At 32.7% G+C, this 13486-nt stretch overlaps 2 protein-coding genes across 4 annotated transcripts in view; one reads left to right on the forward strand and one right to left on the reverse strand.

Annotated features, from left to right (window-relative positions):
• Positions 1–4530, reverse strand: part of LOC106061988 (protein EFR3 homolog B-like) — a 32713-nt gene extending 28183 nt beyond the window's left edge. For 2 of the 3 annotated variants that reach the window (XM_056030916.1, XM_056030915.1), the window contains exons 1-2: positions 4065–4529; positions 1578–1654 (exon numbers count right to left, since the gene is read on the reverse strand). In XM_056030916.1, coding sequence (XP_055886891.1) covers positions 1578–1654; positions 4065–4071 — 84 coding nt within the window. In that variant the 5' untranslated portion in view covers positions 4072–4529. Of the gene's footprint in view, positions 1–1577; positions 1655–4064 lie in introns of all 3 variants that reach the window. The other variant, XM_056030914.1, reaches the window with a different exon arrangement.
• A 255-nt stretch (positions 4531–4785) lies between these two features.
• Positions 4786–13420, forward strand: LOC129926499 (trafficking protein particle complex subunit 5-like). Its single transcript, XM_056030922.1, has 6 exons — positions 4786–4912; positions 9020–9108; positions 9295–9421; positions 10098–10155; positions 10986–11110; positions 12925–13420. Exons 1-6 carry the CDS (start codon positions 4847–4849, stop codon positions 13021–13023), a joined length of 564 nt encoding a protein of 187 aa, XP_055886897.1. The 5' UTR covers positions 4786–4846; the 3' UTR covers positions 13024–13420.
• The last annotated feature ends 66 nt before the right edge of the window (positions 13421–13486 follow it).

The following is a 13486-nucleotide window of genomic DNA, read 5'->3' on the forward strand; positions in this document are numbered from 1 at the left end:
AGTAATATGACCAATAAATATGTTTATATCTTGTTTTCCAAAGACTTATGGGTGTTTTTTAAACTCTTTAAAGTAAACAGGTATTATTTTGCTTAAAATTTGCTTAAAATGTAAAGTACTTCAAACAATATTTTGAAGTAAGCCATCGTCTTTATATGTGAAGACTAAAGCAGATTGTTGTACTTCACTTGGAATACAAAAACTAAGTAGTGCTAAGCATAGTGGCAAAAGTTTATAGCATTAGAAGATTTCACCACTAGGATGACTGTAATGCTTGGCTGGGTGTCATAAGCAGACATGATATTGGTAATCATGATGGTGATGGCAGATTACCACATTGTCTAAGTGAACTCCATATAAGATACTTTATGCATCTATTTTTAAAAGTCATTAACTAAATTATGGTGAAGGCCTCTTTTGAAAACAGTTCTTTTGGCAAACCAAATGAAAATTTAAATAAGTGATGCATTAAAAATATTTTTGTTAGGTTATGTTAGTTTACAGTATGGAATTTAGAGCATAAAAGTTAGTATTCATTTATTTTTATTTTTTTTTGTTAGGTTTTAAAGCAAAGTGACAATAATAATAATAATAATGATAATAATAATAAGGCTTGTCTTAAAGTCTGAAGATTAATGAGAAATGCAGTATATCCCTTGGCTACGCAGCCCCAGCTGTGACCTACATATTTTACCACATTTAACACAGGCATAACCGTTGTCCACCAGTGGTCTATTTAGATTTTCTTTTCACCTTCTACGTCTGTCCTCGCAGCGAATTTTCTTTTGATTTCAAATGTTTATCCCACGGCCTTTGTAAGTGACAATAACATCATAATAAAAACAAAGACTAGATATGTAATAAAAACAGTTCATTTGTTGGCGTCTTTAGGAGACAATCAAGTTTTATTCATTGAAAATATTTTTTTCGACTATGGTATTTGTTTAGTGATGACATGGATAGACTTCCTTCAATGCCGAAATAAATTTTCTGAATTGTAATCACTCTTGATTGTCTTATTTCATTGTTGGCCTTCACCTGCGTTCAACTCCAACAGTTAGGTGGAAGTTTAGTCATTACCTACGCTTGAACATAGTTTACTCTGGACATAGCACAGAAGTTTACACCTAATTTAAGTGGAATTATTTTGTCAAATAGATATCAATTACTTCTTTTTCAATTCCTGCTATTATACAAGTTGGAATTAGCTAGCTGTACATACTTCTCAATTTGACTTAATGAGGATAAATGGTGTTTTGCTCCAAGGAGTGCTCACAGTGTACCAAACATATTTTTTAGCATTGTACTCAGTAAACTGCAAACCATCTCTTACCAGGACTGTGGACCTTACCAAGCAAAAAAAAAACAACATACTTTTAGAAGTTGTAAGGTATAGTTCAGAGTTAATTGCAAGGTCTTTTTTTGGGATATTATTTCTTACTGTTATTTAATAAATACAGAATATTTCCCTGCTAAAAACATGCCAGTTTTGTATACCTTGAGCTTTGAAATAAGGAGTAAGGATTTGCTAAGCATAGAAAATGGCAAACATTTCATATAAAATATAAAGTATATACCTGAGGGTTGGCAGGAAAGATATTGTCAACAAGTCTTTTGTACCTGGGTTTCAACGCTGAGCAGCACACACAAAATCCTTTAAAAAAAAAGATTAGATAAAGTGTATAATTAGTTGGAACATTTTACAATAAAATGTCTACAGGAAAATCATCAAAGAAATTAACAATTGATATATTTATCAAGTTAAACGATTCAACACTATTTCTTTGAGAATGCAAATACATAATGTTTTAGGCCTGTTCCCCGCTAACCATTTTTTCCACGTGCGAAGTAGGATGATTTTTGTTTATGCTGTTGGGCATAAATGACCTTGACTAGTATGTAAATGTGTTAAGAAACTTTAGTTATGATTTTGGATTTCTCAACTGAGGATTGTTTTCTTTAATTTGCATTAGTGAATCAGGATATGTAAATTTGATTTGGAGATTGTGACATTATTAAATTTCTTTTTACCGGGGATATTGATTGATTATAGATGGATTGTGCTTCTGCAATCAGAGAGATACAAGCGATCTGAGAATCGGTGAGTTATTTTCTTTAGTTCAACCCCACGTCTTAACAATAATAATAACCAGGAGCAATAATTTTATAAAATTGCAACAATTGTTTGAAGAATAAGACATTAGTAAAATGACTGACTAATAATAATAAATTTTTATAAATAAAAAGTTTTCAATATTACATTATTAAGTTAAGTTTAATAAAAGTGGTAACAAATTACAAAGTCAAATATGGCAAAATATTTGCAAACAAAGGTTTTAGGTTGAGTACTCAAAATGATTCCTTTTTAAAATAGCTGATAAAGGATATTGCATTAAAAATATTTTTTTAAACTGAGATTATATCAACTCACTCAGCCTGACTGTCTAGTTAAAATCTTTTACACATTTTTCCCACTTCCTATTATCAGATAAAGTTGAAACTTAGCACAATTATTCATTGTTGATGACAACACATCAATCAATACAAAATTTACCATAATTAATTAATCTTTTGTATATTATATTATATGGAAAATTACTAAGCTGAAATTAGCTTGTTAATAATAAGAGATATAGCACCAAATAAACAGTGCTCTCCTGCCAAAGCATGAATGGGCCTCATGTCAACATGCAAGGTAGAATACACGTAAAAATCGCAAGACCAGGAGAATGACTTACAGAATGGACCTCATTCACCAATCGTAAAGAAACAACATTTAGTCACGTGATCTTATTGATAAAACAATGAAAAAAACTGTCACGTGACAACCATCATGAATTAAACATTAGATCGTAAATTGTATTGAAGAGATAGAGCACCACATGGCTAAATGTTTTGTTTACAGTTGGTGAATGAGGTCCATTGTGTACAATTATGACTGAATGAAAATAATTGATGCTATTTCACTCTATATAATATTTAACTTGTTTGTTTCATAAGTAGATTTTGTCAAGAACAATTTTGTAAACCCATAAGTCATGAAAATAATATGCTATGGCAGGAATTTGTTTCAGCTCTATAATGTATAATAGTTGCCATTCTGAATGTCAATAATTTAGTTTGAAATCTGCCATTAGAACCTCTGAAGACTTCAAAAGTTTTAGAATCAAAGGATGTTATTACTTTTCAAGCCACCCTCTTCTTTTTCTACCTGTTCAATTTATCTAGGTCTGAGACCAATGGCCAAACATTATGAAATCTGCTTGAATCTACTGTCTTCTTCAGATAGTTACCAGTGCTCCATGGCGCAAGGTTTTCTGGCTAAAAAAAAACCACTAATGGTTAAGCACTTTTTGCAGTCTGATTTCCTCATTTTCTAGTATTTTCTACCTGTTCAATTTATCTAGGTCTGAGACCAATGGCCAAACATTATGAAATCTACTCGAATCTACTGTCTTCTTCAGATAGTTACCAGTACTCCATGGCGCAAGGTTTTCTGGCTAAAAAAAAACCACTAATGGTAAAAGATCTTATTGCAGTTTGATTTCTTCATTTTCTAGTATCGCAGTTGCATGGATGGCTATCAGTTGATTGAATGGAAAATTGTTTTCTTCTATATTTTTAATCTTCTTGAAATAATTACCATAGAATATGGAAAAATTTATTTAAAAAATAACCTTTAAAAAAAAAGATAAAAGCTGTTTATAATTCTTACAGATATCACATGTACATGGTCCTAAACTTAAGAAAGCCTTAAAGACACTTTAGACTTTAGTGTATATATATATCTGATCTGCTGAATGGTAAACGCAAACTGTTACAGTGCTACCTATTTAAATCTAGGTAGGCCTATCACTGTACTAGACCTTAAAGTTGAGTAGGACTTATACAATACTACAGCTTTAGACTAGTGACATTAAGTGCCAAAAGTGTTAAATCTGTCACAGAGACCAGAGTCAATCAAAGACAACTCAGTCAGTCAACTGTCAGTCAATCACTCAATGAGCACTTTCACTTTGAGTTTGTGTAACTAAATTCAGTACCGGTCTGATTTGCAAACTAACCTGCCATATTATTATTAATGATTTTATCAAATAATCATGGATAGATTATTCTAGATCTAGTTATAGACTAGACTAGATCAAAGATTAGTAGATCTGATCATCAGTACAGTAGTCCAGTAGATCATAATACTATTCATGTAGCTAGTTAGTCTTGTGAGCGACTTCAGACTTGTGATTTATCAATCCTAGTAGTCTAGACGTCTTACTTCTTACTCTTAGATCAAGATCTAGATTCTAGATCTACATGTAGGCGTAGTAGGCCGTTGTTAGGGTCTGGTTCTAGAAGTCTATATAGATCTAGATAGTTTGCTATTTATTGATTTAAATCTGGTCTACATCACTATTATTGTCAGTAAACAAACGAAATAGATCTAGATCTCTCTAATCTAGATACTTCAAACTTCAAAGATCTAAATCTAGTAGATCTATATAGTCGTATAATGTTGACTTTTTTTCAATATCCTACATATGCCAGATTTCACGATAGAAAAAAAAAATGAATTCGAGACTAGATCTATATAGTCTAGATCTAATTAGGACTTGAAATAAAACATAGGAAATGAAGCATAGACTTAGATCTAATTCAATGAAATGACAATATAGCTCAAGATCTAGATACGGGTTAAATATCTAGACCACATGTAGATCTATAAGGTTTTGGTAGAGCGTGGCAACCCAAAGAGTAATATAGATCTAGAATCTGGACACTAATACATTTATAACATTAAGATATGCCTTATGAATCTGGCACCCTCCCACCTTAGATTTCCGGTCTATGAAAAATGTCGTCTTTTGGTAAACAAAAACCTTCAAATTTAGAAAAACCAATCGGAAAAGGAAAACCTGAAGTAAAAAAAAAATATATTCAGTTAGTTATGGATCTATGATAAATAGGACAATGATAGTCAGATCTCATAATCTAAACTATGCTTAATCTTAGTAACTTAGTCTCTGTAAGACTGTCACTGTCACTCTTGACTCACTCTTGAGACTTGTCACTTGGTGGACTTGAGTCTTGAGTGACTCAACTCAGTGAGTCTGAGTTAGTTGTTATGTTAGTAAGTAGTTTAAGTTTGACTTGACTCTTGAGTGACTCTCACTCTGTGACTTAACTAGTCTAACTCTAGACCTACTACCTAGTAAAGGCTAGTATTATTTATTGTCACCTACTGACTCTAGTCTAGTCTAGTCAACTCTACTTCTAGTCCGAGTTTAGTGACTAGATTTATTTATTATTTAGTAATTTAGTCTTAGTCTTAGCCTTATATTAAGTTATATTATTAGATCTACTAGAGATCTAGATCTAGTAGTTACTCACTTACTGTAGTAGTAATAGTAATAAAGATGCCAGATTTAGTATCATCTAGATCAGTGATTCCCAAAGTGGTCTCTATAGACCCCCAGGGGTCTACGAAGACTTCCAACCAAGGGGTCTACGAAAGTGAAAAAATAAATTGGGGGTCTACGAGATGTCCACGGGGGTCTACGATAATGGATTTTATTTAAACAGGTCATGACTTTCATTTTTACATCCCATTTATGTAATTCTTTCCTACACTAATATATGATATGTACCTTAGTTAATCCTTTCAATATTTATCCTGCTATTTAATTAAAAAATTGTTGCATTTAATTTCAACACTTACTTAAATAGCTTAACTATGTGTAAATGTAACTAATGTTAAATAAAAAAAGAAATGTAGATTTTACAGTGTTGATTATTTAAAATTGAGATTCATTACTTCCTTGTCAAACAAGCGATTGCTAATTCTCTTTTTATGACGATATTAAATTAATTATGCAGGAGTATCATTTGAGACGATGCCACTTTGATAAAATAGAGGATAAATATGTTAAAACTTTCGAACACTTAAACGATAAAGTTCAGAATAAACCCACAAAATCTCTCATCACATCATGCAGACAAGATATTGGTTTGTTAGCGTCTTGCAAAATCTCTTTACGTAAAGCCAAATACAGAAATCACTAGATAAAACAATGATTTTACCAGCCGTTGAAGTAGTTTTAAAAAAATGTTTTACGCAAACCTACATCTAATATTATTAAACGAATTTTTTTAAGCAACCATACAGTTCAAGGGCACATCGGTAGTATGAATTATAACATTAAATTCTTTGCAAACGAATTATACAGTTTAGGATCAGCGGCGTCACAGGCTCTGCTCTGATAGGTGTAGAGATGTGTCCTGCAAATTGCCCAGGGTCTCCGCTCCTTACTTGTCCTCAGGGTTGACCCCGAAATCTCCCATGTTTGGGTAGGCCTAAAACTGTAAGGCAGCAGAGGTTTGAATTCAGTTTTCATTCTCTGCTAGGTGGGTTGCAATCCAAGGCTAATGAATCTCTCCTGGTCGAAGCTTACTTGTTTTAGCCCCTTCTGCTAGTGAAAAGAGTACCGCAGATCCACTATTAGACCCAGTCGTGAAAGATTAAGAAATAAACGAGAAACTGCTCTTTGCAAGAACTTTAAAATGATACTTAATGCAAACTAATTAGGCCTAATTAATATTCAATGTTTGAAGAACTACTTCATAGAACAACTAATTCCTTTGAAACATAATATCCATAAGACCGGATCATGAAACTGCAAAAACAAAAACATTTCTAGTGTGTTTGTTGATTCCAGTAATACATATTTATTGTTATTTCAATTGGTTTAAATTTGAATTTCATCACTAACAAAATACAGATCTCTATGACTTAAAATGTAGCTTTACATTACTTTTTAAATTACTTTTTCACTCTTCGACTTACTAGAGTTAGAAATTAGTTGATGAATTTGCAAAATGCAATACAAGTTAAGCAGGGAGTCTACCGAAAACCAGAAAACATGACTAGGGGTCTACGAGACAAAAAAGTTTGGGAACCACTTATCTAGATCTATTCTATTCTAGATCTAGCAGAGAAGACTTGAGATAGACTACTAGATCTAGAGACTAGACAAAATAAATAAATTTCATTTATATCAATATATAATAGATCTATAACTTGAATAACAATAACATTAAACAATAACAATACTAGATCAGATGGTAGTAGATCTAGACTAATCTAGATATAGATCTAGATTATTCTAGATACAAAGACTAAGATAGAATAGTCAATAGATCTACAAGATGTAACATGATGATGTCATTGATGATACATCTACTTAAATCTTTTATGATCTCTTTCTCCACTTAGTCTATGTAGACTATTCTGTTCACTATTGAGTATTGTTACTATTGTTCTATTATCTAGACAATCTAGATCAGGGGTGGGCAAAATACGGGCCACATGCTGCCCACGGACACCTCCAGAAATCAGGTGTGCCAATTGATTATACATATAAAAATGCCAAGCTATTAAAAATAAATAATTTTACATATATCTATTGAAACTTCTGATTCTTATCACTCTTGATGAAGAGGCAAAAACATTGTCTCTCCACGTCATTCTAAAATTGTCAATATTTCAAAACATTCAGTCAAAGACACAAACTTGGGCCAGTATTTATTCAATGCTATGAAGAACTGTGTTGAAAGTGTTGTGTTGGCTTGGAGCAAAATGGCGAGTGTAACAACTAATGGAGCCTGTCATATGAGTGTTAAAAACAGTTGTTGTTTTTTTAATAAATTAAAGAACAATATCCCAACCATAATCTCTATACAAGAAAGTTTGTGCAAAGCTGCATTGAATATTAAACATAAATGACCCAATTATCTCAGTGATCAAACATATCAGAGCTAGAGGTCTTAACCACAGGCAGTTTCAATAAGTACTTGAAGATTTGGAAATAAAAGCATTCCGATGTTCAGTACCACAGTAGTATTCACTGGTTTAGCATGGACAATGTACTGAGAAGAATATGGAATCTCAAGGAAGAAATTGTTATATTCCTTGAATGATATTGACTGTTACTTTGTTACTAATATTTCTATTGAAGAGTCAAAGACAGACGTCATGTTTGCAGTTGGCTCTATTACAATGGGTTTTTTGCACATGAAATGTATGTACATGCTAAATCTTTTCAAACAAAGCTTTCCCATTTCTCCAGGCAAGCAAGTGAAAACAGGAAAATCTTTGCTGAAAGGTGAAACTATTTCTAGTGAAATGGTTTGAAAGTACACAATTTATCTAGATTCCTTGATTGTGGACTTTGAAAGCCAATTTTAAGGCATTAAGAACTTGGAACCAGTTTTCAGTATTCTTAGCTCATTTAGTGCAGAGGCTGATTCAGCTCCATAGGACATACCTCCAAGCAAATTATGACCTGTAAGAGAGGGGTTCCAGTCAGTTCACGGAAGTTTTATGGGTTCCAGAAGCTTAAAAATTTTTAAAGCTTTCCAGACTTAAAAAAAGGCTTTGCTGCTAAACTTTCACATTATTTGGGTCCACATACATCTGTGAACAAGCTTTTTCTTTGTTTGAAAATAAACAGGTGTAAGATGTTGACTGACTGAAATTTGTCAGCAGTCGCAAGGATAACAAATAGTAAGCTAATCCCACAGTTCCAGAACATTATGCCTGAGTGTAAACAGTTAAATAGCGTCACATCAAGTACAACTGTCTGTGTGAGGAAATGTTGTGATCTAAAAAGACACAAAAACAAAATTTTGAAAAAAATATTCATAAAATTAGTTTCAAAATTCGGTAACTCTTGTTGTAATTCCTCAATTGAGAGTATAGAAAAATGAAATGTAAATATATAATAAATGTGAATTAAAGATCAATTTTAGCTCTAGAGCGTATTTTTCTAAGTTGCATATAATATATAGGCGAAGCAATGTTTCATACATTTCTTGACTGTCTCCCATAGGATGCACTGGCCTTGGCCATTTCTTTATTAATGTTTCTGCTACTGCAAAGTGTACAGCTAAAAATATTCAAGATAAATATATATAAATATATACCGTATGTTCATTTATTATAATTGTTTCTCAATTTTATTGATTGCAGGTAAATATTGCAACATTTGCTTTGCTGTTCTCTGAAATAGTGCAGTATTGTCAAAATCGTGTTCACACAGTTCCAGAATTACAGACCAAGTAATTGCACAATTACTATAATTAATTCCTGAGTTAAACATATTTGATAGCATTTTTCCTTAAATCTCTCTCTCTGTGTCACCTGTCTCCCTTTCTGTCTTGCTCTCTTCTGCCCACTCTCCTTTCTCTTTATATAAGTGATGGTGCAATTGCCAACTTGTAATTTATTTCAACACTATTCTTCAGATTATCTGAGCTTGGACAGCATGTTGGTTCTCACATGTTGGATGTTATATTTCTTCGAGAGAAAGGCTTCAAGAGAGAGATCAAATTACTTAGCATGCTTATTTTTATAAAGTCTACATTTTGGAAGGTGAAACTTGTATTTCTTATGATAACACCACTTAGCTATTTTTCGAATTTCTTCTTCTTTCTCATTTTTGATATCGGAGAGTTCCAATCAGTAACTATATCTGAGATGAACTGCGCAGTGGTTTTCAGATCAGGCAGTTCTCCGTAAATATTTTCTTTTATGGGATGGTTTTGGGACCAGAGTCTTGTTTGGGCCTCTTGGTATAGTATGCAGCTTTGAAGGACATGGTCAGCATTCTTTGGTGATGCTCAACAAGGGGAAGTTTCATTGTTCAAATAATTTAGTTTCTACATTTTTTAAAAACATTTTTTTAACACAAAAATATACTATTTGTCAGTGTTGAGGCCTTCTATAACAATGGTCTCAGATGATCTCAGTTATGGCACAGGCTAGCTTCTCATTTTGCTGCTGAATTAATTTGTAGAATATATCAGATAACTTTATTATAGTAAATGAATGTTACTAGTGAAAACTATTACTCATTTTATGCTAAGTGGCTCTAGGTCAGTTATCAATAGTTAATATCACTACTTTAAACAATGTATACATTATTTCACATTTCTAAATCTCATTTTATTGTTTTATTATGATCTAAACTTATTTTATTAATTAATTTATTTTTTAATTTAAATTTGTTAACTTATTTACTATTTCTTCTGCTCCAATTTCTTATTAGATTGTCTTTGGCAAAGAAGCAGATAAGCTCGAGCAAGCTAATGATGATGACAAGACTTGTATCCATTTTACTAGCACAATAAATTAATGTCACACATTCTAACTTCTGAACCCTTTCGCAGGATTCTCTTTTGAAAATATTAAAAGAAAATTTAAAAAAGCTTTCTCTGTAAAAAAAAAATATTTTTAATGTCATTATTCTAAAAAATGTAATCTTGTGAAAAATTTTTAACCCTTCATTTTAATAGCTTTGCTGTGCATTTTATCATTTTTTACAGGTTTTTTTATTTAGATAAAGCACAAAGCTCAATATCTTATGTTTCTCTCTTAAAAAATGTTTTTTCGGCCATCATAACACATCTGCAACATGTAGGCTGATGCATTTTATATCCATCACCCTCCACCCTTCGTGCAAAAGCGAAAATTACTTCTTTTCCTCATGATGATGACACCAAACTCTCTAACAGCAGTAGGGGAACAGTGCCTTCTTAGAGGAACCATTTCTCTATATTCATAAATTGTTTTAAGGGTATGGTGGCTGAATCGTAAAGTGGTTTCCTTCCAAACCGAGGGGTTCGAATTTGTAACCTGGTGAAGAACAGAGTCTAAACCAATGGGTACATGTCATTTGCTGGAAAAGTAAAGGCAGTTGGTTGTTGAGCTGGCCAGATGACACCCTTGTTAACTGTCAGCCATAGAAACAGATGAGCTTTATTTTATCTTCCCCCCATAAATTGCAAGGACTAAAAAGGGGTACCTTTACTATGTAATTGTAAATCTGTAATGGTACAGGTTGTTTATCAATATTTTAATGATGCACACAACTGAGTGTCACAAAGTCTGTTGTCAACACTAGTTCCTAGTCAGTCCTATCCTTAACTCACCCCAGATTATATTATAGAGAAAGAGCCTCTAGTGAATAAATTCATCTCAGTTCCTAAAGACAAAGGAAGTTTAAATTGTGCAGCCTTTACTGCTGGTATGCTGGAAGCTGTTCTAAATGGAGCCAACTTTGTAAGTCACTTTTTCACATTCATTAAAATAGTGGTACCAGTATGTTATTGTTACTATGGAATTGGGTGGTGAATGGGTCTTGTTACTTTAAAAAGTTCAATCTGATGGCCCAATATCTAATGTAAGTCTGGGATCCTTCTATATGTTTGATATTTACGAACATCCTCTTTATGATATAAAATATTTTAATCCTCCGAACTGAAATCATGAAAAGGTTGAACACACATGCAATGGTACACACTTTATAATTCAATTTATTTATAAATTGTCAAAAGTAGAATGGAAGCTTGAAACTTATGCACTGAAATGACTGATTTTTTTTTACCCTAAAACAAGCTTGTCTGCTGTATATATAGTATTTGAAACTGAAGGCTCAAGAATGTACTACTACCAGGAATGGATTATTTCCCTTTCATTGAAAATTGGACAAATCAATGTATTAATAAATTTCCTGTTAACATGTACGCCATGTGACAGTTATACATTTATTAACATGTCTAAGTGCTTGGTTTCTGAGCGGAGGGTCCCAAGTTGGAATTCCAGTTCAATGGAACTTTATGACTTTCCAACATTTGGAGAAGTTATGAATCAATAACCAAACTTTAACAACATATTGTATCAGTCTCAGGTAGTCTTACTGCAGAAGTCTTTGAAATGGATGGTAACACTGTCATGGAGAAACTGAACAGAACAAAATGATATTCCAGATGGTCATAATTATCCTCATACAAAAATGTGGATAAACGGTTATGTCTAGTTGCTTTAGATTCTTTGGCTGGCTGGTCATGTGGTATGTCATCTTGATAATTCTGGGTTCGAATAGTGCCCGCCTCTAGGATGTAATAATCTTCTATTCTGAAGGAGCATCTAAAACTTGTTAAACAAACAACTATAACATCAGAGAAAAAATTTAAGCCAGAAATCTTGAGCTAATGACTAATGCTATAATAGATAGGCTAGTGTGACATCAATCTAGAGCGGATAGTAGCAAAGATACAACAAAAGCAAGAAAAAATGTCAAGATGACAACTTGGAATTGTATGCTGCCTTTTTAAAATTATTAAGATTTTTGAAACTGTTGGTTTGTGGAGGCATGCCTAATCCTTCTAGAATCTAAAACAGCTGCAAGTACAGGATCTTCAAGCAAGAGTTTAATGGAACAAGTCTCTAAACTAAAAAAAAACAACCTCAGTTTAGCTTTGATATAGCATATAAAGGTACCAGAACAATTCTACCAAACATGCCTGTGATTCAAAGTTTTTTGGTGGATAAGTGTTGCTAAAATCCACCCCATCCCAATGGAACAGCCCTTTCTTTTGTAGGTTAAATCTGACCCTGTTTAGCTTTGTAAAATAATAATGCACTCTTTCATAATCTCCAGATTCAAAGAAAATCCTTTATTTTATAATTAGGTAGTTATAATTTCTGTTGTGATCTGTCAGGTTTTTCATCTGTGTTTTAGCTTTCATTACATCATTTTTTATATGACTGGGTTGTTAGCCCTGGGCATAACCATCTAGGGGCTGCCCCTTTCATGGATAGCTGCCTTTATTTTCGGATTAGTCCCCTGTAGCCACCTGACCCCAAAATCACAATGGTGTTCCATCACTTTGGATCTGGTCAGTATGGAAAGAAGCGAGTTTGGCATTTGCAAATTTTCCACCCAGGTTTTACCTTGTTCTAAAGAGGTCACTCCATCTCTGTACTATTACTTACCGTACCGCTGAATAAAGGACAAAATGTAATCAACAATTAAAAGCTCATTTATTTAACACTAAGAATGACTTAACTTGCTGTTTCTTTTTTTTTGTCAGCCTGCCAAAGTGACTGTCCATTGGCACAAAGGGACAACATTCATGATCAAGTTTGATGAATCTGTTATAACCAGAGACAAGACTGTGGACAGCCGATAATTTTAAAAGTGAAAATACTGGGAATGAATGTTAGTTTTTTTTTCATTGTTTATTTTTATTTATTGTAATTTTTTTTACTTTTGTGAAATTCATCTAGAATGTACATAGAATATTGGAATTGTGTTTTTCATTTTAAGCATGTACATCAAACTTTTGAGACAGTGTTTGTAAGGTGTATGAAACTTGTTGTTGGTTTAGTTGTCTAAAATTTATGCATTTAGCAAGGTGGTGTGTGTCTGAACGAGTTATCTCACATGGCAGATAATTGTGTGCGTCTGTTTTGATTGTTTAAAAAAAATAAATTTTAGTCTTTTGTTTGAAGTCTATGCCATATTGTGTGTGACTAGATGACACTTTTCTGTATTTATTTGACTGTAATAAACATTTTTTTTTAAAATGTGTATTGTTGTCTGCGCATTTTTAGCACAATACAAGAATTCCAATTTGATTAGAGTAACACCAC

This window comes from Biomphalaria glabrata, chromosome 5 (assembly GCF_947242115.1).
Source record: "Biomphalaria glabrata chromosome 5, xgBioGlab47.1, whole genome shotgun sequence".
NCBI lineage: Eukaryota > Metazoa > Mollusca > Gastropoda > Planorbidae > Biomphalaria > Biomphalaria glabrata.

What these genes read in the sequence shown, in the direction of transcription:
- LOC129926499 (XM_056030922.1), top strand. Translation starts at nt 4,847, where the DNA reads ATGTCGTCTTTTGGTAAACAAAAACCTTCAAATTTAGAAAAACCAATC. An exon ending in TCGGAAAAGGAAAACCTGAA is followed by an intron (nt 4,913 to 9,019) that starts GTAAAAAAAAAA and finishes TATTGATTGCAG; the next exon opens with GTAAATATTGCAACATTTGC. An exon ending in TAAAGTCTACATTTTGGAAG is followed by an intron (nt 9,422 to 10,097) that starts GTGAAACTTGTA and finishes ATTTCTTATTAG; the next exon opens with ATTGTCTTTGGCAAAGAAGC.